At 43.4% G+C, this 17,910-nt stretch overlaps 1 protein-coding gene across 1 annotated transcript in view; it reads left to right on the forward strand.

Moving 5' to 3' along the window:
* CACHD1 (cache domain containing 1) overlaps positions 1 to 11,211 on the forward strand; it is a 127,198-nt gene extending 115,987 nt beyond the window's left edge. Inside the window, exons 24-26 of the mRNA XM_077766137.1 lie at positions 546 to 623; positions 1,255 to 1,356; positions 9,460 to 11,211. Of these exons, the coding sequence (XP_077622263.1) occupies positions 546 to 623; positions 1,255 to 1,356; positions 9,460 to 9,698 (419 nt within the window). The 3' untranslated portion in view covers positions 9,699 to 11,211. The remainder of the gene's footprint in view (positions 1 to 545; positions 624 to 1,254; positions 1,357 to 9,459) is intronic.
* Positions 11,212 to 17,910: the final 6,699 nt, after the last annotated feature.

Below are 17,910 nucleotides of genomic sequence, written 5' to 3' on the forward strand. Positions count from 1 at the left end.
CGGAGTGGGGGGGGGGTGGGGAGGAGATCTTGGGATAACTTTGCCTGATTTAGTAACAGGACGAGTCACAAAGCTCCTTCCCTTTGGTAAGATTTGGATACTTAGACTTCCCCTTGGTAAGTATGTGACAGTCGTTTGGTGTTCCTTTATACCTGGCCTTTTGAAGGGTTTTATAACACCATTTTATGAGCACACTCAGCCATGGCTTTAGACCCTTTCCTTCTGTTTCAGGTACATTGGTAGAGGATTAAAGACCCCTTTGCCTCCATCAACTTCTTTGCTCTCCTTTCTTCAGAAGTTAATTTCTGGTGCCTCTCTTTATTATTCGTTTCTAGTCTTCTGTCTTCTGATTCCTGCTACCTCCTCCTTAAAAAAAAAAAAAAAAAAGATGGGACATGGGACATCAGTTTATTCTTTTCCAAGTTTGGACTCGTTCTTCATGGAATGCTGTCACCCAGCCATCAAATGAGCCCCCCACAGGGTATTAAAGTGGGTGATTTTGTTTGATTAAATAGTCATGTTTCTTTCTCTTTAATGATGGGTAGAAATGTCAGTGCGTATGTCCAACCTGGAGAATGACAGAGATGAAAGGGACGATGACAGCCATGAGGACAGAGGCATCAGTGAGTATTCAAGCTGCCTCGTTGCAGAACGTGTCAGCAGGAGGCTAACCCAGAATAAATGTTCTGTCTTCTATCCTTTCGGTGTATATTACAATTTAAGAATCTTTGACGTGACGAGGGTTTTTCCTCTCCTGTTTTCATTAGGAATAAGTGTAGGTGTTGGCTTTGTTTTAGAAAATCTTAAAAGATTTCTTGATGTTCCTTTTTGCCTTAAGTGTTTTGGCTGAAAACACCTCACCCCACCTTTTCTTTCTCCTCCTCGTTGCTTTCGGCATATATTTCAGAAAGGGGATGATCAGGTGGTCTACATTGTTTTAATCCCTCAGGGAATTAAATGTATATAATTCAGGGAGGAAAAGAGCATTTCTTTATCAAAAAAGAGTTCGATTAGTGTGAGATACGTACCTTGGCCTACAACTCTGTAGAACATGTCTTCTTAATGCACGTTGGATACCCGTGATTAGGAACTTCTCACTGCCTCTAACCCTCAAAATCTTAAAAAGAGAATTACTTCTTCTATTTCTCCAAAGAATAGCTCCCCCCGTGTGTGAATGAACCTGCCCAGGGCACATGTCCTCAATACAATAAGGATCCTGGCACTAGAGTGACTAACTGTCCTTGCTCCCCACAGTCAGCAACACTCGGTTTATAGCTGCAGTCATTGAACGGCACGCACACAGTCCAGAGAGGAGGCGTCGCTACTGGGGTCGATCAGGAACAGAAAGCGATCATGGTAAGGTCTAGCTCCTTCTGAGGAGTCTGGGGGGCTTCTGGGGGGCAGTGCTCACACCCCCTCTTCTCCCTCCTGTTCTGTGCTCACATTCTGTGCTTTGGCATAGTTTTCCAAAGGACCCATTCCAACGTGGCACATTTCTAGGAGCCCAAGGCTAGGTTTGATTTTGTCTCTGCACTCCCAGGCATACGTGAGATGACCCTGGGGCACACAGATCGCGACTAAATGTTCTTCATGCATAAAGGTTCCCATTGTCTAAATGGAACCTGCTTACCAGGTGGTCCTTAGTAACTGGCATCCGTATCGGTGCCACTACCCAGGGTGGTTAGCTGGCCAACACCAGGACCCTCACAGCCCTCTCAGCCATATACACTGAGGACATGACGAGCTCATGCTTCCTCCTGGCATTCCCCTTCCTGACCTCCAGCCTTGCCTGGAAGGTTCAGGGAAGGCTTCACCAGAGAGACAACATTTGTACTGGGCTTAACGGATGATGAAAGAAAGGTTGGGGCTACGGATATTAGAGGCAAAGGGTCTGGTGTGTGTAGTCATGAAGGTTATGGCAGGTGCCCCTAAGATGCTCAGAAAGGGTCGGCACTGGATTGTGAAGAGGCACTAAGCCTGAGTGGGCTAGGAATTATCCAGTCCACATGTTGTACCAAAGACTTGGCCACCCCCTAGCTTCTTGCCTTGCCAGTGTCCGCATGGCTTATCCTCACAGGGAATGGCAGACATGTCCCGCCCTGTAGCCATCACTGCCAGTGTCCCACAGCAACATGACAGGAGTGTGGGGCCTTTCCTGTAACTGGAAGATCTATTTGTTTTTTGTATTGTTGTTTAATCTTCTAGAAAACTATTTTTTTCCCAGAATCAGATCTTTTTTTAATGCATAAGGAATGCATTTATACCTTTTTGACTCTTTCTCCACATCTACCCTGGGGCGGGGGGCGGGGATGTTTTCAAACGGCTCCTACCCGGTGCTAGCACGAGTGGATATTTGTCAAGGCAACCAATGTTGCCTTTTACATGACAGCCAGGTATTCAAACTCCCTTTGGGAAACAGAAGCCAAAACTCTGATTTGTAAACTGGAGGCTCCTAATTTGGGCTTTGAATGACATTGTTCCCACCAACTAAGTAGAAACTTCAGGTTTCTATGGAGAGTCAAAGCACAACTTAAATTTTTCAGTTTCTTTGACTTTCTGGGGTTTTTTCCCTAAAAACCTTTGAACCTGCATAAATTCATTCTGCCAGGCAGTTCTGTGCCTCTTCTCCTTTGAATAATAAAACAGGTTTGAGGCTACTAAAGTTCAACAGAAATAATTTCTTATTCAGCAGAAATACTGAATCCTTTCTCTCTCTTGCCTTCTCCCTGGATAGAAATCGCTTCAATACGAAATTGGAATTCTGAGTGACGTTTCCGATGTTCCATTAGCCCTCCCATTGTCTTAGTAAAGTGGCATGTGAAGCAACAGCTTAGATGAAAGCAGTAATGCAGTGTCAGTATCTGAAAGCTGAGGAATCTAGCTAAGGGCTTGCTTTCTTTCATTTTTCACAATAATTGGATCCCTGTTATCCCCAAGGAATGAAAAATAGTTCCTCGTGCAGACAGAATGCAACACCAAAAGAAATGTGAGACATTGACATTCCACATAATTCTAAATGCACCACAAAAATCAATACCATTTAACCGCGTGTTGTCATATCTCTGAACCTGAATGGTGGGTCACTAAAAGTGGTGGCATCACGTTAACGTCCCTGTGACGCCGAGAATAGGCCACAGGTTTGGTTCGCATTTAAAGAAGGAAATCTAATCTTGTTGTTTTGTCAGTATACTTCTTTCTCAGCTCAGTCTCCGTCTATGCTCTTTGCCAGGCACAACGGAGGGACCTCGTGAAAGGGTGGCCTCGTTTCTGTGAGGCCGATGATTATGCAAGACTTTATAAGATAAGGCCAAGCACAGCTTACTTGGAACCCACCTCTCCGCCTCTTTACAGGGAATGAGATCTTAGTGAAGCGACTTAGCTCCTTAGTGTCCTAATAATTAAAATGGGATTAGAAATGTCTCCCTGATGAAGTTGTGAGTGCCAAATGAAATAGCATATGGCAGGCAGGAGTTCAGGGTTGACCTACCCACCTCCAGACCCACTCTGCCCTCAGGGAATTTACAATCTAGCAAGAAACTGTAAATGAATGCATGTATTCATAAGACTGATAAAAGGTTGAATAGTACAGCTTCCTTAAAGGACCAGAACAAAGAAGATAGGGAGCTAGTCACTTTTATCTGCATGTGAATCATGGAAGTCCCGGGGGGGGGGGTTAGATGANTGACAGGGTAAAATTTGTAGCACCATGGTTCTTTGCAACCCAGTGAGCATATTTCCTTGGGTCTAATACACAAAAGGAAACTCAGAAGAATAAAACACATAAATATGTAAGTACCGAACAGACTAGATTTTCAGGATATGGTTCAGAATTGTGATGTACCTAGAATTAAAACTGAATGTTACCAGGCCAGACTTACAGACTTCAAGCTGTCTTTTTATTGGGAAATACAATTGACCTTTGAACACTATGGGCATTAGGGACACCAATCCCCACCCTTGCACAGTCAAAAATCCACATAAAACTTCTCACGCCGCCCCCCCCCCGGAAAAACTTAACTACCAGGTTGATTGGAGACCTTACCAAGAACATAAACCGTGGATTAGCCCACATTTTGCATGCTACTTGTATTATATAATGTATTCTTAAAGTAAGCTAGAGAAAAGAAACTGTTAAAATCATAAGAGAAAATACATTTATAGTACTGTCCTGTATTTTTGGAAAACTAGGCCTGTGAGTAGACCCATGTAGTTCAAACCCATGTTGCTCAAGGTTCAGCAGTGTTTCATGTGGCCGGGAGAGTCTTGTGTTGTAAAGCAATCTTATTTTAATTCTTGTACCTTAAAAATACTAAAGTAAGAATAGTTTTTGAAAGGTAGAATTATTTTTGTCAATATTCTAAGATCACTTAAAATGACTGTTTTTCAGCACTTGATGATTACACTCACAAGTAGTGATTAAACACAGTTACTACCTACTTATGCTTTTAACTCTCTGTGTCTGCCCATTTTTTGCTCCTGAAAATCTCATGTTCTATCCAGTCATCAACTGCCTTGTCTTTAAGTTAAAAACCACCAATGTATATTTGTCCCTTTTGAATCTGTGTGTTATTATCTCATCAGAAATTTGACATAAATATATATTAGGCAACATTTTTTCTTTGTAAAAGGGAAACCTCCTCCTAGTGAAGCAAATTCCATAAAGCTTAAAAGGCAAATGCTGAGCCTTGAAAACTTGATCAAAAACTATACAGTGCAACGTAAGACCGTTTTGGGGGCAGGTGCACATAGTCTCCCGCAGTTACTGTCTGTGACCACAAGGTGGAGAGTGAGTCCCCAGAGTGACCTAACCTCCCTAACCATCAAGAGAAGTTTCTTCAGGAACCATCCGCTAAATATGTAAGGAGAGTACCAAAAAGCCTAATCTTGACTCTTCTGTTCTCAGTGGTCGCCTGGTCTCCTTCCTGAGCCTACTTTTTACCTGAGGTCGTCTTTGTAGAGACTATACTGCAGACACCTTTGGATAGTTAGAAATTTTTTCCTTTGAAAGTGGTGGCTGATATCCTTTGTGTTTTAAATAGTGCTTCCCCCTCCATGAGTCATACAGAGTCTGTCTTATTCATCGCTGTTCCCCAGCACTTGACAGAATTGCCTGGTGCTAAGTAAACACTCAATTTGTTAAGTGAGAGCATGTGTTTAGTTTTCTCCTGCTTCTCCACAGCTTGCTATCCCTCCCTCGAGATTTTCATTAATTATTGAGATAAGAGGAAGCCTGAGGAAGTCACATAGCAGTCCTGCCACACTGAGAAAACGAAACAGAATGTCCCAGAGTAAGAGGTTCACTTCGGAAGACCTTCTGCTAGGGTTCTCCTCAGAAAGCAAGAGCAGGAGAAATGAGGGTGCCCCTGAGGTGCTGAGGGAACAGCTCTACCATTAAAACCACCCTGGAGCCTATGACCAGCCGGGTTGGGAGCATCCATGGAGTGCCAAGTCAGAACCCCTGGTCAGGGCCTGGTGAATCTGGAATGACTTCATTATTAGATGAGACTGCTGAATGTCACACCAGATGAAACCACAGATAACTAAAGAACCCCAGTCCTGTTGCTTTGGGAGCATAGTCCTGTGATTTTGGACAAAGATGTACCTGTTTTGTGTGAGGCATTGCGTTGAATATTAGGAGTACAAAAATAAATAGGAATTTGCTCATGGGCATGGCAGCCCTGAATTTTATTACATAGTAAAAATCTAAGCTTGAGATGTACACAGAATGCCATTTCAACTCACAGAAGGGGCAACAGACCCCACGTGGGCTGGCAGGATGGGGCGCTGGGGGTTTGGGTTGCTTCCCAGAGAAGACCTTTAAAAACTGAAGCGTGAAGGGCAATAGCCGTATGCTGGAAGGTGGGAGGGTGAGCCCGGCAGAAGGCCTGCCATGAATTTTACACCAGGAATGTGAAAATGAGTTAACAGTTACTGTGGGTGCTTGTAAATGAGTGGAAACCCTTCAGGAGATACTTGGAGCAAGATAAAGACAGCCTAGCACTAAAGGTTGGCCAACAGTCATCAACATAGACGCTGGGATTTTGCTAAAAGTGTGCCTTATACTTGAGCCCCTACGTGTGAAGCACATGGCAGCTTAAGCACACACAGTACTTTGTACGTGGGGCTTCAGCGCCTACCATCCAGTCTTCCGTTCCAGACTGAGCACTGCCAAAGCTGAGAAACCCATTCTGGCTCCTGATTCCTTTTTCTTGAGGAAAGGCATCGCTGTTTCCCCAGCCCCGAACCTAAAATCCTCAACCTTATCCAACGAGGTCAGCCTGGATCGTCCCCGGGCAAGTCCGTTTGGCCACCAAAGTCAACCTACTCTGCGTTTGAGGAGTGCCTCGAAGCCAGCTGCTTGCCCTACTTAACACAGCCACTGGCCCCCTTCAGGTCCTCATCGCCTCCTTGGGCCAGCGCTGCAGCCTCCTGTCCTCTGAGCCTCTGTGCTACCTTCTGTCCAGCCTCCTCACTGCCACACGGGATCATCTTCAAACACATGTTATGTCATTGCACCCTCCCCCACCCCTGGCCTGTTGATCAGTCACAACTCCTAGCTCAGCCAGCCTCCTTGATCTGGTCTGAGCCCGCATGTTCAGTCTCCTCTCCTGCTGCTTTCTTCCCCATACCGAGCTTGTTCTCATCCCCGATGCCCGGTGGAGACTTTCAGGCTACTGTGCCTTGGCATTTGCTCATCTCCCAGCCTGCATACCTTTCCACCCCTCTCTTTACCTAATGAACCCTTTCTCTACATGAGGGCCACTTTAGGTATCATCCTTGGGTGTCCTAGCCCAGTTAATCATCTTTGGGATCCCTCTCAGTGTGCCTCTGTTTGAATACCTTTGCTCCCCCTTCTTGGCTGTGGTTTTCTTGGGAGCTGGGGCCTCCCCTTTACCCCTTTTTTGGTTGAGCCCCACCTGGGGCCAAGGAGACTCTCAGTGATGATAGACACCTATGTCTGTGAACTTCCCCCTCTTTTTCCCCTTTTCATTCCTGAGACTTGGGATCTCCGAGTCTTATCTTCCTGACTCAAAGTCACCACTCCCTCAAACCCCTAACTTTTAATTGCTCATCAACTTCTATTGTTTCCACCCCTGAGATACTTTTGAATCTGCCCAATCCCATACCCCTAGTTTTTTTTTTCCAATATTTTTATTTATTTCTAGGAGAGAGAGAGACAGCGTGAGCAGGGGAGGGTCAGAGAGAGAGGGAGTCACAGACTGAAACAGGCTCCGGGCTCCGAGCTGGCAGTCAGCACAGAGCCCGACGTGGGGCTCGAACCCACGAACCGCGAGATCATGACCCAAGCGAAAGTCGGACGCCCAACCGACTAAGCCACTCAGGCGCCCCCCCCATACCCCTAGTTTTAAGTCTTAGTCTGTCATCTGGACTGTTGTAATAACCTCCCAACTGTCCCCCTCCCTCATTTTTATTCATCTTCCAAGCTGCCCCCAGAGTTCTCTGTGAAACACAGAAACTATCATGCTATTTTTTTTTATCAGTCTGCTCAAAATGTTGTATTGTTTCTTCATTTTCTCTGCTTTGGCATGGTCTTTATAATCTGGCTGTAACTCCCCTCCACACCTCCCTCCTGCCACGCTCTCCACCTACCTGCCTGCACCTGTCCTAGGCATGTGGTTCAGCAGCGGCCTTGGCTTTCCACACCTGTAGGCTCTGCTCCTCTGTTCCCTTGCTCACATCCGCTTACCAAACTCCTACACATCCATTTAAGCCCAACTGAAATCAGAGTTTTTCTGTGAAGCTTTCTCATTCTTCCAGCTGGAATTGGTTATTCCGTGTTCTAGATTTCAGTTATACCTCAACTATAGCACTTACCGTTATCTGCATTAGAATAAACCCAGCTTCATAAATATGTCTCCTGTTCCATCATGAAATCCTTAAGGGAAAGAGACATCTCTTATTCATGTTTCATAGCCTCCCCCTCTGGCCGCATAATGGTCTTCACTGAATGAATAATTGAACAGATCCTATGCTTGTATTCATTTTATTTCTCGGGCTCTAGCTTTTAAGCTCCTTGTGCAGGGACCAGATTTTCCCCCTTGGTGTCTCCTGCAGTGCCTAACACAGTATCTTATACATACTAGGTGCACAATAAATATTTCTGGATCTGGACTGACTTAAATAATTCTGTCAGTTGCGAAGTGGGTTCATTGAGGACAGAGAATTGCCTTTCTCATTTTTGCACTGAGTGTACATTTTCAGCCACATCCCATTCCTGCTTGGCTGTATGCAAGCACGTCAATTGTGCACCACAAATGTGACTGGCACTACCCATGGATGAGCGCTGATTGATGCTAACGGTAGATACAGTGGAAATATTAATGAGCTGTCACTTCTCAAAAATTTTAAAGGGGATTTTTGCAATATTTAAAAACATGCCAGAGTTCTTGGAATGGAATCCTTTGATCAGCAAGGGCATTTTCTTTTGAAACATGTATTACTTAGAATACCAAAAGAAATTAATCTTTAAATACAGTGAACCCACTTACACAGAGAATAGTTGATTCCTTTGCTAGTTGCTATGGGTATATGTGGAGTTAGTCTCATTGGTACTGGAACTTAGGGCAAGTTCATTAACCTCTCTGATCATCGTTTCCCTCACTTGTAAAATTGGTGTGCAGGAATTCCAGGACACTATTGCGTGCCATAGAGCAGGTGTACAAACAGTGGTGACACTTGTTTCTGTCCTTCCTGTGGGTCGTGTGCAGGCTTGTTGAAGCTCAGCTTTTCCCCAGCAACCCCCAACTTGATTTGAATCCTATTAGGACTTTATTTCTTCCTTCTTTCCTTTTTTCTTTTTCTTTCTTTCTTTCTTTCTTTCTTTCTTTCTTTCTTTCTTTCTTTCTTTCTTTCTTTTTTGAAGCTGCCTTTTTTCTTTTTCTTTCTTTTTCTTTCTTCCTTTCTCTCTTCTTCCTTCCTCCCTCTCTCCCTCCCTCTCTTTCTTTCTTTTCTTTCTTTCTTTCTTTCTCTCTTTCTTTCTTTCTTTCTCTCTTTCTCTCTTTCTTTCTTTTTCTCATTCATTCATTCAAATAAAGTTAGTCTTAATCTTATCTCAGAGAAAAGTGTAGGAAGATAGTCCCAAATGTCCGTGGTCGTTATCTGTGGATCAGATGGGAAGAGCAGTGATTTTAATTTTTGTTGTGTTGATTTGGGAATTTGGAAAAAAGCTTCCTATATATATATATATTTTTTCTTATCTGTACTTTCTCAGGTATCTAAAATGATTATTTATCTTGTAATTGTTGGCGGTGGGGAGGGGGGAAAAAGAGCTAAGAAAAGATCTCTTCAAAAATAAGCCACTTTGACATCTGCTGGCAGCCTGCAGACCTCTGCACCCGCGTAACACAAAGCTAGGAACATCTCCCATGCCCTAGAAATCGGCAGTCACCTCGGCCTGCGTCTGGAAGCTCTCAGCTGCTTGTTCTGTTCATTTTCTAGGTTACAGCACCATGAGCCCACAGGAGGATAGTGAGAACCCCCCGTGCAACAATGACCCCTTGTCGGCTGGGGTGGACGTGGGAAACCACGACGAGGACTTGGATTTGGACGCCCCACCCCAGACTGCTGCCCTGCTAAGTCACAAATTCCACCACTACCGCTCCCACCACCCCACGCCGCACCACAGCCACCACCTGCAGGCGGCTGTGACAGTACACACCGTCGATGCGGAGTGCTAACACTCCCCTGACCTCCGTGAGAAGATGGGATCTGGGAGGTACAGAATGTTCTGGAGGGAAGAAGAGCCAGCATCAGATAATCCCCAGCAGGAGACCCCTGGTGTTTGTGCTTTGTCCAGAGTGGTTTCACGCACTTGCTGCCGTTAGTGTGTTTCAAAATGAGAAACCACAACAAAATCATGTTTGTGAAAGTGCAAGCTGGTTCTGGAATGGAGGGGAAGTAAGCCTGATTAATGAAGCTGCCATAATACCAATGGGATGGAGCAGAAGGCAAACCTCCAAACAGAGAGACGAGACCTATAAATGAAACATTGGGAACCTTCGTTAAGCTGAGCCAGAGGAATGTTCCAAGGAGCCAGAAACATGCGGCTCTCCTTAACTGGAAGAGAGAAAAACGTGCCCAGCCAGAGACTGGGAATGTGGCACATCTGGATAGAAACGTGTGCTTTTGGAAGATCTCGCTTTGTTTCTTAGCGGTACCCAGATACCACAGTTGCTGTATGGAACTCCTGATGAGCTCTAAATGATGCATCTCAAAATTTCTAAGTAAAGGATTATTTTTCTACTATTTATTGAACTTTCAAACATTCTCAAACTTTGGGGGAAAGAAAAGCAAACATGAGACATTTTCAGCAATTATCCCTAGCTGTTTTGTGTGTGATGAAGTGGTTCTTTGACTAAGGAGTTCTGTTACTTACCTGATACCCTCCCACTGCCCCACTCTACAAAATGGGAAAATGAAGAAACCTTTCTCTCTGGCTTGTTTACATATGTTTTCTTTAGAACATCATCTTATGGAAACACATGTTTTTTCCGTAATGCAGTATTCTTTATGTTTGGCAGAGGCAGGGAGGACAGAGGAATCCAAAATGTTTTTAAAGAAATTTTAGGTCTCTTTTTCACTAATTTCCACTCCTCGTACAATGCTTTTCTTAGATGTCTTACAAAACCTAATATTACAACCCCAGCCTTTCAGCAAAGGGAGGGATGGATTTCTTCTCCTTGTGTTAGAGACTATAAATTTTTAAATGTCCCATTTTGATTCTGAGAATATTGAGTACATAAAGGAATATGTTTTTAAAATTCAAAATCGATTCTTAATTAAGGATTTCTTTTGATATCCTAGTTCAAAGCTGCTGCCAGTTATCCAACAAGTTACTCACCGAGCCGCTTTGTGACGTATACAGAGATTAATCAGATCTGGCTAATATAACATGGGGCATTGTAATTTTAAAGTAGTGTTCTAATTACAGTGATGTATTTTAGATTCACATCTTGTGATTCAAATATGTTATAAAGACATTCTTGCACCGTGTGTGTGGTAAATCTCCGTCTATATGTAGTTGGAAAAAATTCACTGAATAATGTTTTAACGATAGGGTATTACAGTATAATGTAAAAAAAAAAAAACAATTGGTTCTTCAGCAGTACAGAAAGTCAACTGTATGCGTGCTATCAGGAAACCCCTTCATACTGTGTATAAATTTGCAGTCTAGTGAAATAAATTGTATGAACGGACAGTTTTAGTGTTGATAGTGATCTGTTTGTATGCTGTTTCTTGTACCTCACGGTGGCTTAATTCACTTTGTAACCTCGCGGATCAGTTACCAAACTGAGTAGGCCTCCTCTCAATGCTACCTTCAACGTTAGGGGGTTCTTGACATCTTGAAGATGCAAAAAAATGGAGAATATAAGGGGATAACGTTAAAAACAAATGTTTAGGGGCACCTGGGTGACTCAAGTCAGTTAAGCGTCTAACTTCTGCTCAGGTCATGATCTCACAGCTCAAGTTCGAGCCCCGCGTCAGACTCTATGCTGACAGCTCAGAGCCTGAGGCCTGCTTCAGATCCTATGTTTTCCTCTCTCTGCTCCTCCCCTGCTCATGCTCTGCATCTCTCTCTCAAAGAAAAAAAAATTTTTTAAAGCATAAAAAAATAAAAACAAATGTTAAAAAATGTGTAGAACATAGCTCCCCCTTCCTGAGCATCTAAGTTCATGCCGTTAATAATAATAACTGTTAATTCTCTAATTCCTGGAGAAAATAGGTGACTTTCCTGTCTCCCCAGAAAAGTAAACGTCTCCATTTGTTTGCTGAAGTTGAGAACGCTTGTGTGATGACCCTAGCACTGGGAGATTCCCACTAGATGGAGGAAGCTCGGTATTTTCAGGGAAAGAATTACAAAACAAAGAGCTTAATAATGTTCATTAGAGCCTCTGCCCAAATAGAAGACCAGACATGCATCTTGTCTCTTTTGCACTAAGTACCTCCCATGTCGTGAACTTTCCGGGGGCGGGATTAAATGCTTTTAGCTGAGTAAGAGCACACAACTGTGTTTTCTAGCCCCTGTAGAACGTGGCACACAGGTTTGTGAGGTTCTGTCCTTCTTGAGCTCCCTTTTGTCTTGTCCCCAGGCGCTGCATGGAATATTGTTTGAACATTTGTTGTTCGTGTTCTTGTTTCACAGAAAAATTAGGTGCTTGGGAACTTTCTCTCCTGGTGACGGATGTTGGTTCTTCTTGCCCCTCAGATAGCATTGCTTGTTAAACATGAGTCTTCCCTGAAATCCTGGACGGGGAGGTCCGAGCAATGCCTTCCCATTCACTAAGGCCTCTTAATGCCGGTAACCAATACTCATATCAGTGTTGAGAAGTTTCAACCGCTAAGGGTGTTCCAGGCTACTTGGTGCCGCTAGAAAAGGGAGTGCGCTACTTGTGGCCCAAACAAAACAAGGTTCAGACCCATGAAGCTCTGAAGTATAGGTTCATCTGCATTTCTGGTATGTTTATTTTAGATATTTTGATTTTTTAAAAATGTTTATTCATTTTTGAGAGACATGGAGACAGAGTGTGAGCAGGGGAGGTGGAGGGGAGGCACAGAATCCAAAGCAGGCTCCAGGCTCCGAGCTGTCAGCACAGAGCCCAGCCCCACGTGGGGCCTGAACTCACGAATCGCGAGGTCATGACCTGAGACGAAGTCAGACGCTTAACCAGGGACTGAGCCACCCAGGTGCCCCATAGATAACTTTGGAAAGTGTTTTTTGTTTGTTTGTTTGTTTGTTTTTCTCTGCTTCTTGATTTAATTTGAGTGCTCAACTAAGCCTTATTAATATTTTTATGTGAAAAATGTTTTCAAAGTAAATCAGGTTTATTTTGCATGTCAGCGTGACTGGTGTATGAAAAGAAATTGTGGAAGATCACTTGAGCTCATTTACTGCGGGGATGGACTGCTCTAATGATTATACTTTCAGAGGGAAAAAAAAATCTATATCTGGTAGAATAATCAAAATGGATCAGTGCATTCTCATCTGTGTTGTCTCTGGTCTGTTTCTGAACACAGAAGTGATTTTCCTGGCTGAAATACGATGCTATCTTCAGAATTTTTTCTGATTTTTCAGTAAAGAACATTAAGTTGAAAGATCTATTTCTATGGGGATTATAACTATAAGATGGTCTAATTGCTACAGTGTGTGTAACAGTATAGATAGATAGATATACATCTGACATTTTTTAGGCTTTGCTCTAACATTCCTCATTGTCCTAAACTGCTAATTAGGGCCCTTAATCTCTTGTTTCAGTGTTTCCTAATCTTTTCAAAATTCATTACTGTCCTCCTCCTAAGGAGAAAATTTTGATTTAAATCCACCCTAACAAGAAATTAAATACTAGCAGATAAGATTTTGTTGGATGGGCTGGAGCTTTGGAGGGCTACTAACCATTGTAATAATCTGATTTCTTTTCCTCGCCCAAGAATCAATTTCTTGACGTGATCTATGTCTTTGTTCATGCTTTGGATGTGTGTGTGTGTGTGTGTGTGGTTTTACTCCCCCCCCCCCCCCCCGCCTCCGGCTTTATTGAGGTTTAATTGACATATATAATTGTAAGATATTTAAAACTTACATCGTGGTGATTTGATATATGTATTCATTGTGAGAAGCTTTCCCCCATTAACACTGTCTTCACTGACTTAGTTTTGGTAAGAACATTTAACTTCTCTTAGATTTATTTCAAGTATACAATATAGTGCTATCAACTGTGGTCACCATGTTTTACCTTAGATCCTCAGACCTTATTCATCTTAGAGTGAAAGTTTGTCCTCTTTTACCAACGTTTCCCTGTTTCTCCCTCCCCTGAAGCCCCTGGCAACCACTTTTCTACTGTTTCTAGGAGTATGAGTTTTTTAAAAAAATATTTTTTTAACGTTTATTTTTGAGAGAAACACACACACAAGTGCTCGTGGAGGAAGGGCAGAGAGAGAGAGAGAGGGAGACAGAATCTGAAGCAGACTCCAGGCTCTGAACTGTCAGCACAGAGCCTGATGTGGGGCTCGAACCCATGAACTCTGAGATCATGACCTGAGCTGCAGTCGGATGCTTAGCCGACTAAGCCACCCAGGTGCCTCCATGTGAACTTTTTTATAGCCTTAACTAGATCCTGCCTTCCTAAGGGTAAGGGCTATTTCTTACTGCTTTATGTAGTGTTCATGGTACTGTACCCTGTACTTTGCACGGAGGGCCTTCAATGTTTGTTGAAAAGATTAAATGTCTAGAGTGTCAGCTGCAGCCGTAATTACAATTGACCCTTGAAAATCACAGGGGTAAAGGGCCCTGACTTCCCACACAGTCTTTTAACGTCCCCCAAACCTAACTCCTAATAGCCTATCGTTGGCCAAGAAACCTAACCAATAGTGTAAGCAGTTGATTAACATATTTTTATATATATTACTGTTATTACAATAAAGTAAGCTAGAGAAAAAATATTAAAAATCATAAGAGAAAATACATTTACAGTACTGTACTTTATTTTTAAAAATCTGCATAAGCAGACCCATGCCGTTCAAACTAGCATTCAAGAGTCAACTGATTAGTTACAATGGATAATATTACTCGATTTCAAGTAGTAGATGGAGCAAATTCATTTCTCCAAAATATTTCCTTAATCCATTAGTACATTTTTTAAACTGAGGTATAATTGGCATAACATTGTATTTCAGGTATTCAAGGTAATGATTCCATATTTGTATGTATGGCAAAATGGTCACGCCAGTGAGTCCCATGAACATTGATCGGCATATACAGTTGCAAGTATTTTTCTCATGATGAGAACTTTCAAGATCTACTCTCTTAGCTACATTCGAGTGTACAGTACAGTATTGTTAACAATCGTCATTACACTATATGTTACATTCCCATGACTTATAACTGGAAATTTGTACCTTTGGAGCACCTCCATTTTGTTCCCCCCACCTTCCTCAGACAACCACCAATCTGTTCTCTATAACCATGAACCCAATTTTTTTTTGTCTGCCACAGTTTTTGAGTACATTTTACTAACAATTAGTTAAACAGATTTTAATGTTAGCTCTGATATAAAAATCCACAACTTTCTGAAACAGTTCCTGTATATATATAGGCTTTTAAAATACTACATGTATTTTAATTTATGTGACATATACATACATCTATGTGAAAAAAGCAATTCCTATTGTCACTTAAATGTGTAGTTATTCACATCGATGATGGCTCCCTCAAAAACAAATGTATAGTTATCCAATATCCAATAATAGTTTTGAATGGCATTTATTTTGAAGTAGGAGCCACGTAAATATGGAAGTTTTCCAGATCCTACTTCTTGTAAGACTTCTCATGTTTCCTTCACACGATTCCTATTCTATTTCTGGGTGCTGCTTGATTAAAGTGTTTTATGTAACAATATACCCACCAGGATTACTGCCTTAGTTCCTACTTCAGCCTAGTACTTTAGGGGGAAAAAAAAATTATGTAACAAGAAGCTTGGCTCCCGTACAAAAGTGTGTCCCTGACTTTCAGGGCTCCTTGGCAATCCTTTGTCCAGACCCAGTTTGTTCTCTAGTACATTCTCCTCAAAACTGTTCCAGAAAGTCTTCTCATCCCCCTGCCACAGGCTCTCTGCAGCTGCCTGCATTCTGCCCTGGCATTTGGGTAGAAATCCCACAACTTTTACACCTTTCATGTCAAAATAGCTCTCAGAAGTCACCCTCTCTGTTCTCAGAGGAAGAAATGTGCCAGCTCCTAACCAGAGCCAGCCTGAAATCAAGTGGCACCACATCTGTATATCCTCGGCTCCACTGCCCCAGCGAGCGCTCCTTTGCTCTGGGCCTGAAGCACACCCGGTTCCCCCCTCACCTACAAACGCAAACCTTCCTTCACCTTGCTCTCCCCTACCCCCCCACCCCCACNCTCTTGATCCCCTGTCCGGGTGCACCAGGCCTTTCCAGCGCCAGGTTACCCATGATCCCTACACTGTCCTTTCTCCCCTGGGCTGCTGCAGCAGCTGCTCAGCTCTTCCCCATCTCCCCTCTGCCCCACCCAATTCATCTTCTATGCGGAAGTCGTCTCTTGGAGGGAAATGTCACATCCTATAAAATGAGCCATTTTGAAGGAGACAGTTCAATGACATTTTGTGCATTCGAAATGTTATGCAACCATCACTTCTATTTAGTTCCGAAGTATTTTGGCCGCACCAGGGAGAAAACTTACTCCCCATTTCCCCTTTCCCTTAGCCCTTAGCAACCATCAGTCTAGATGGTAGATGTCTATGTCTATGGATTTACCTAATCTGGCCATTTGATATAAATACAATAGATGGCCTAGTGTGTCTGGCTTCTTTCACTTAGTACAGTGCTTTTGAGGCTCTTTATAGCAAGAATCGGTACCTGATCCCTTTGTGTGGCTGAGTACTATTCCATTGCATTGTGCTTATCATTCATCATTTGATGGACGTTTAGGTTCTTTCTATCTTCTGACAGTTGCATATGGTGCTGCTGTGAGTGTTTGTGGACAAGTGCTTGTTGGAGTACTAATTTTTAATTCTTTTGGATATATCCCCGGGGGTTGGATTGCTTGGTCACAGGGTGATTCTATGTTAAACATGTTGAAGAAGTGCCAGACTGTTGTTGGGAGTGGCCGTGCCCTTTTACGTTCCTACCAGCCACGTGCAAGAGTTCCAATTTCTCTGTTCCCTTCCAACACTTATTTTCCTTTTCATCCCAGTGGGTAGGAAGTAATATCGCAGTGTAACAGAGCAATCTTTTTTTTTTTTTCAAATGTAAACTTAAAACCCGCTCCTTGCTTAACACACTTTAATGTTTTGCCCTGCCCTCATTCTCCCCTTAGGATAAAGTCAGCCTAACTCCATTTTAATGGAGTTAAATCTCTTCATTCCTGCTGTCTTTTCTTCATTTCTTGAATATGCTTTGCTCTAGTGTACCTGAGGGACTTTGCACGCTCTGCTCACTCTGCCTGGAACACTTTTCCTCCAAGCCTGCCCCTCCCAGTCCCATCCCTCCCCTGGGTAACTACTGCTCCTCCATCAGATCTCAATTTCAATGCCACTTCCTCAGAGACCAACCACTGGCATTAGCTTCCACTGTTGCAGGGTTACTTAAACCCCAAACTGGCTGTAGCTGCTTCTGCCTGCTAGCAGAGACGGGTAGCATGATCCTTAATGGGAAAATCCATCTTGAGACACCAGGGTGGCTCAGTCAGTTAAGCATCTGACTTTGGCTTAGTTCATGGTCTCACGGTCTGTGAGTTCGAGTCCCACATGGGGCTCAGTGCTGACAGCTCAGAGCCTGGAGCTTGCTTTCAGTTCTGTGTCTCCCTCTCTCTCTGTCCCTCCCCTGCTCAGACTCTGTCTCTCTCTCAAAAATAAACATTAAAAAAAGTTTTTAAAAAAATGGGAAAATCCATCTTTATAGGAAAATCCATCTTTATACCGGCCCTTACACTTGCGGAAGGAAAAGTAGACCGAAGCTCTGAACCCTCTGCTAGGTTTTCTGTGCTGTGAAAGGGTAAGACTCTTCATCTGCGAAACTGATCTGCATAAGAAACTGGAGTAGATGAGCTTCTGGAGGGACCTGGAAAGCAAGCAGCTGGGGACCTGTGGGGAGTCTTGAGGCAAAAGACTCCAGATGTAAAGGCCTGGGACCCACAGAGAAAGGTGACCAGTGAGAGCATGGCAGGCACCAGGTGGCAAGGAGGCCAGAGGAGTGTCAGATATCCATTTGTCTGGCGGTCACACGTGCGGTTGTGCCTCCGCCAGCTTCACGGAAGATTCACGAACACAGGCCCCGGGTGAGCGACTTCAGAGGCAGTCAAGGGGAATGAACCAAGGGCAACGTGCCAGGACAGAGCAGAGAGACGAGGACTGCAATGTGGCCTGGGTGAAGGGCCAG

This window comes from Crocuta crocuta, unplaced genomic scaffold, assembly GCF_008692635.1.
Source record: "Crocuta crocuta isolate KB4526 unplaced genomic scaffold, BGI_CrCroc_1.0 scaffold155, whole genome shotgun sequence".
Taxonomy (NCBI): Eukaryota; Metazoa; Chordata; class Mammalia; order Carnivora; family Hyaenidae; genus Crocuta; species Crocuta crocuta.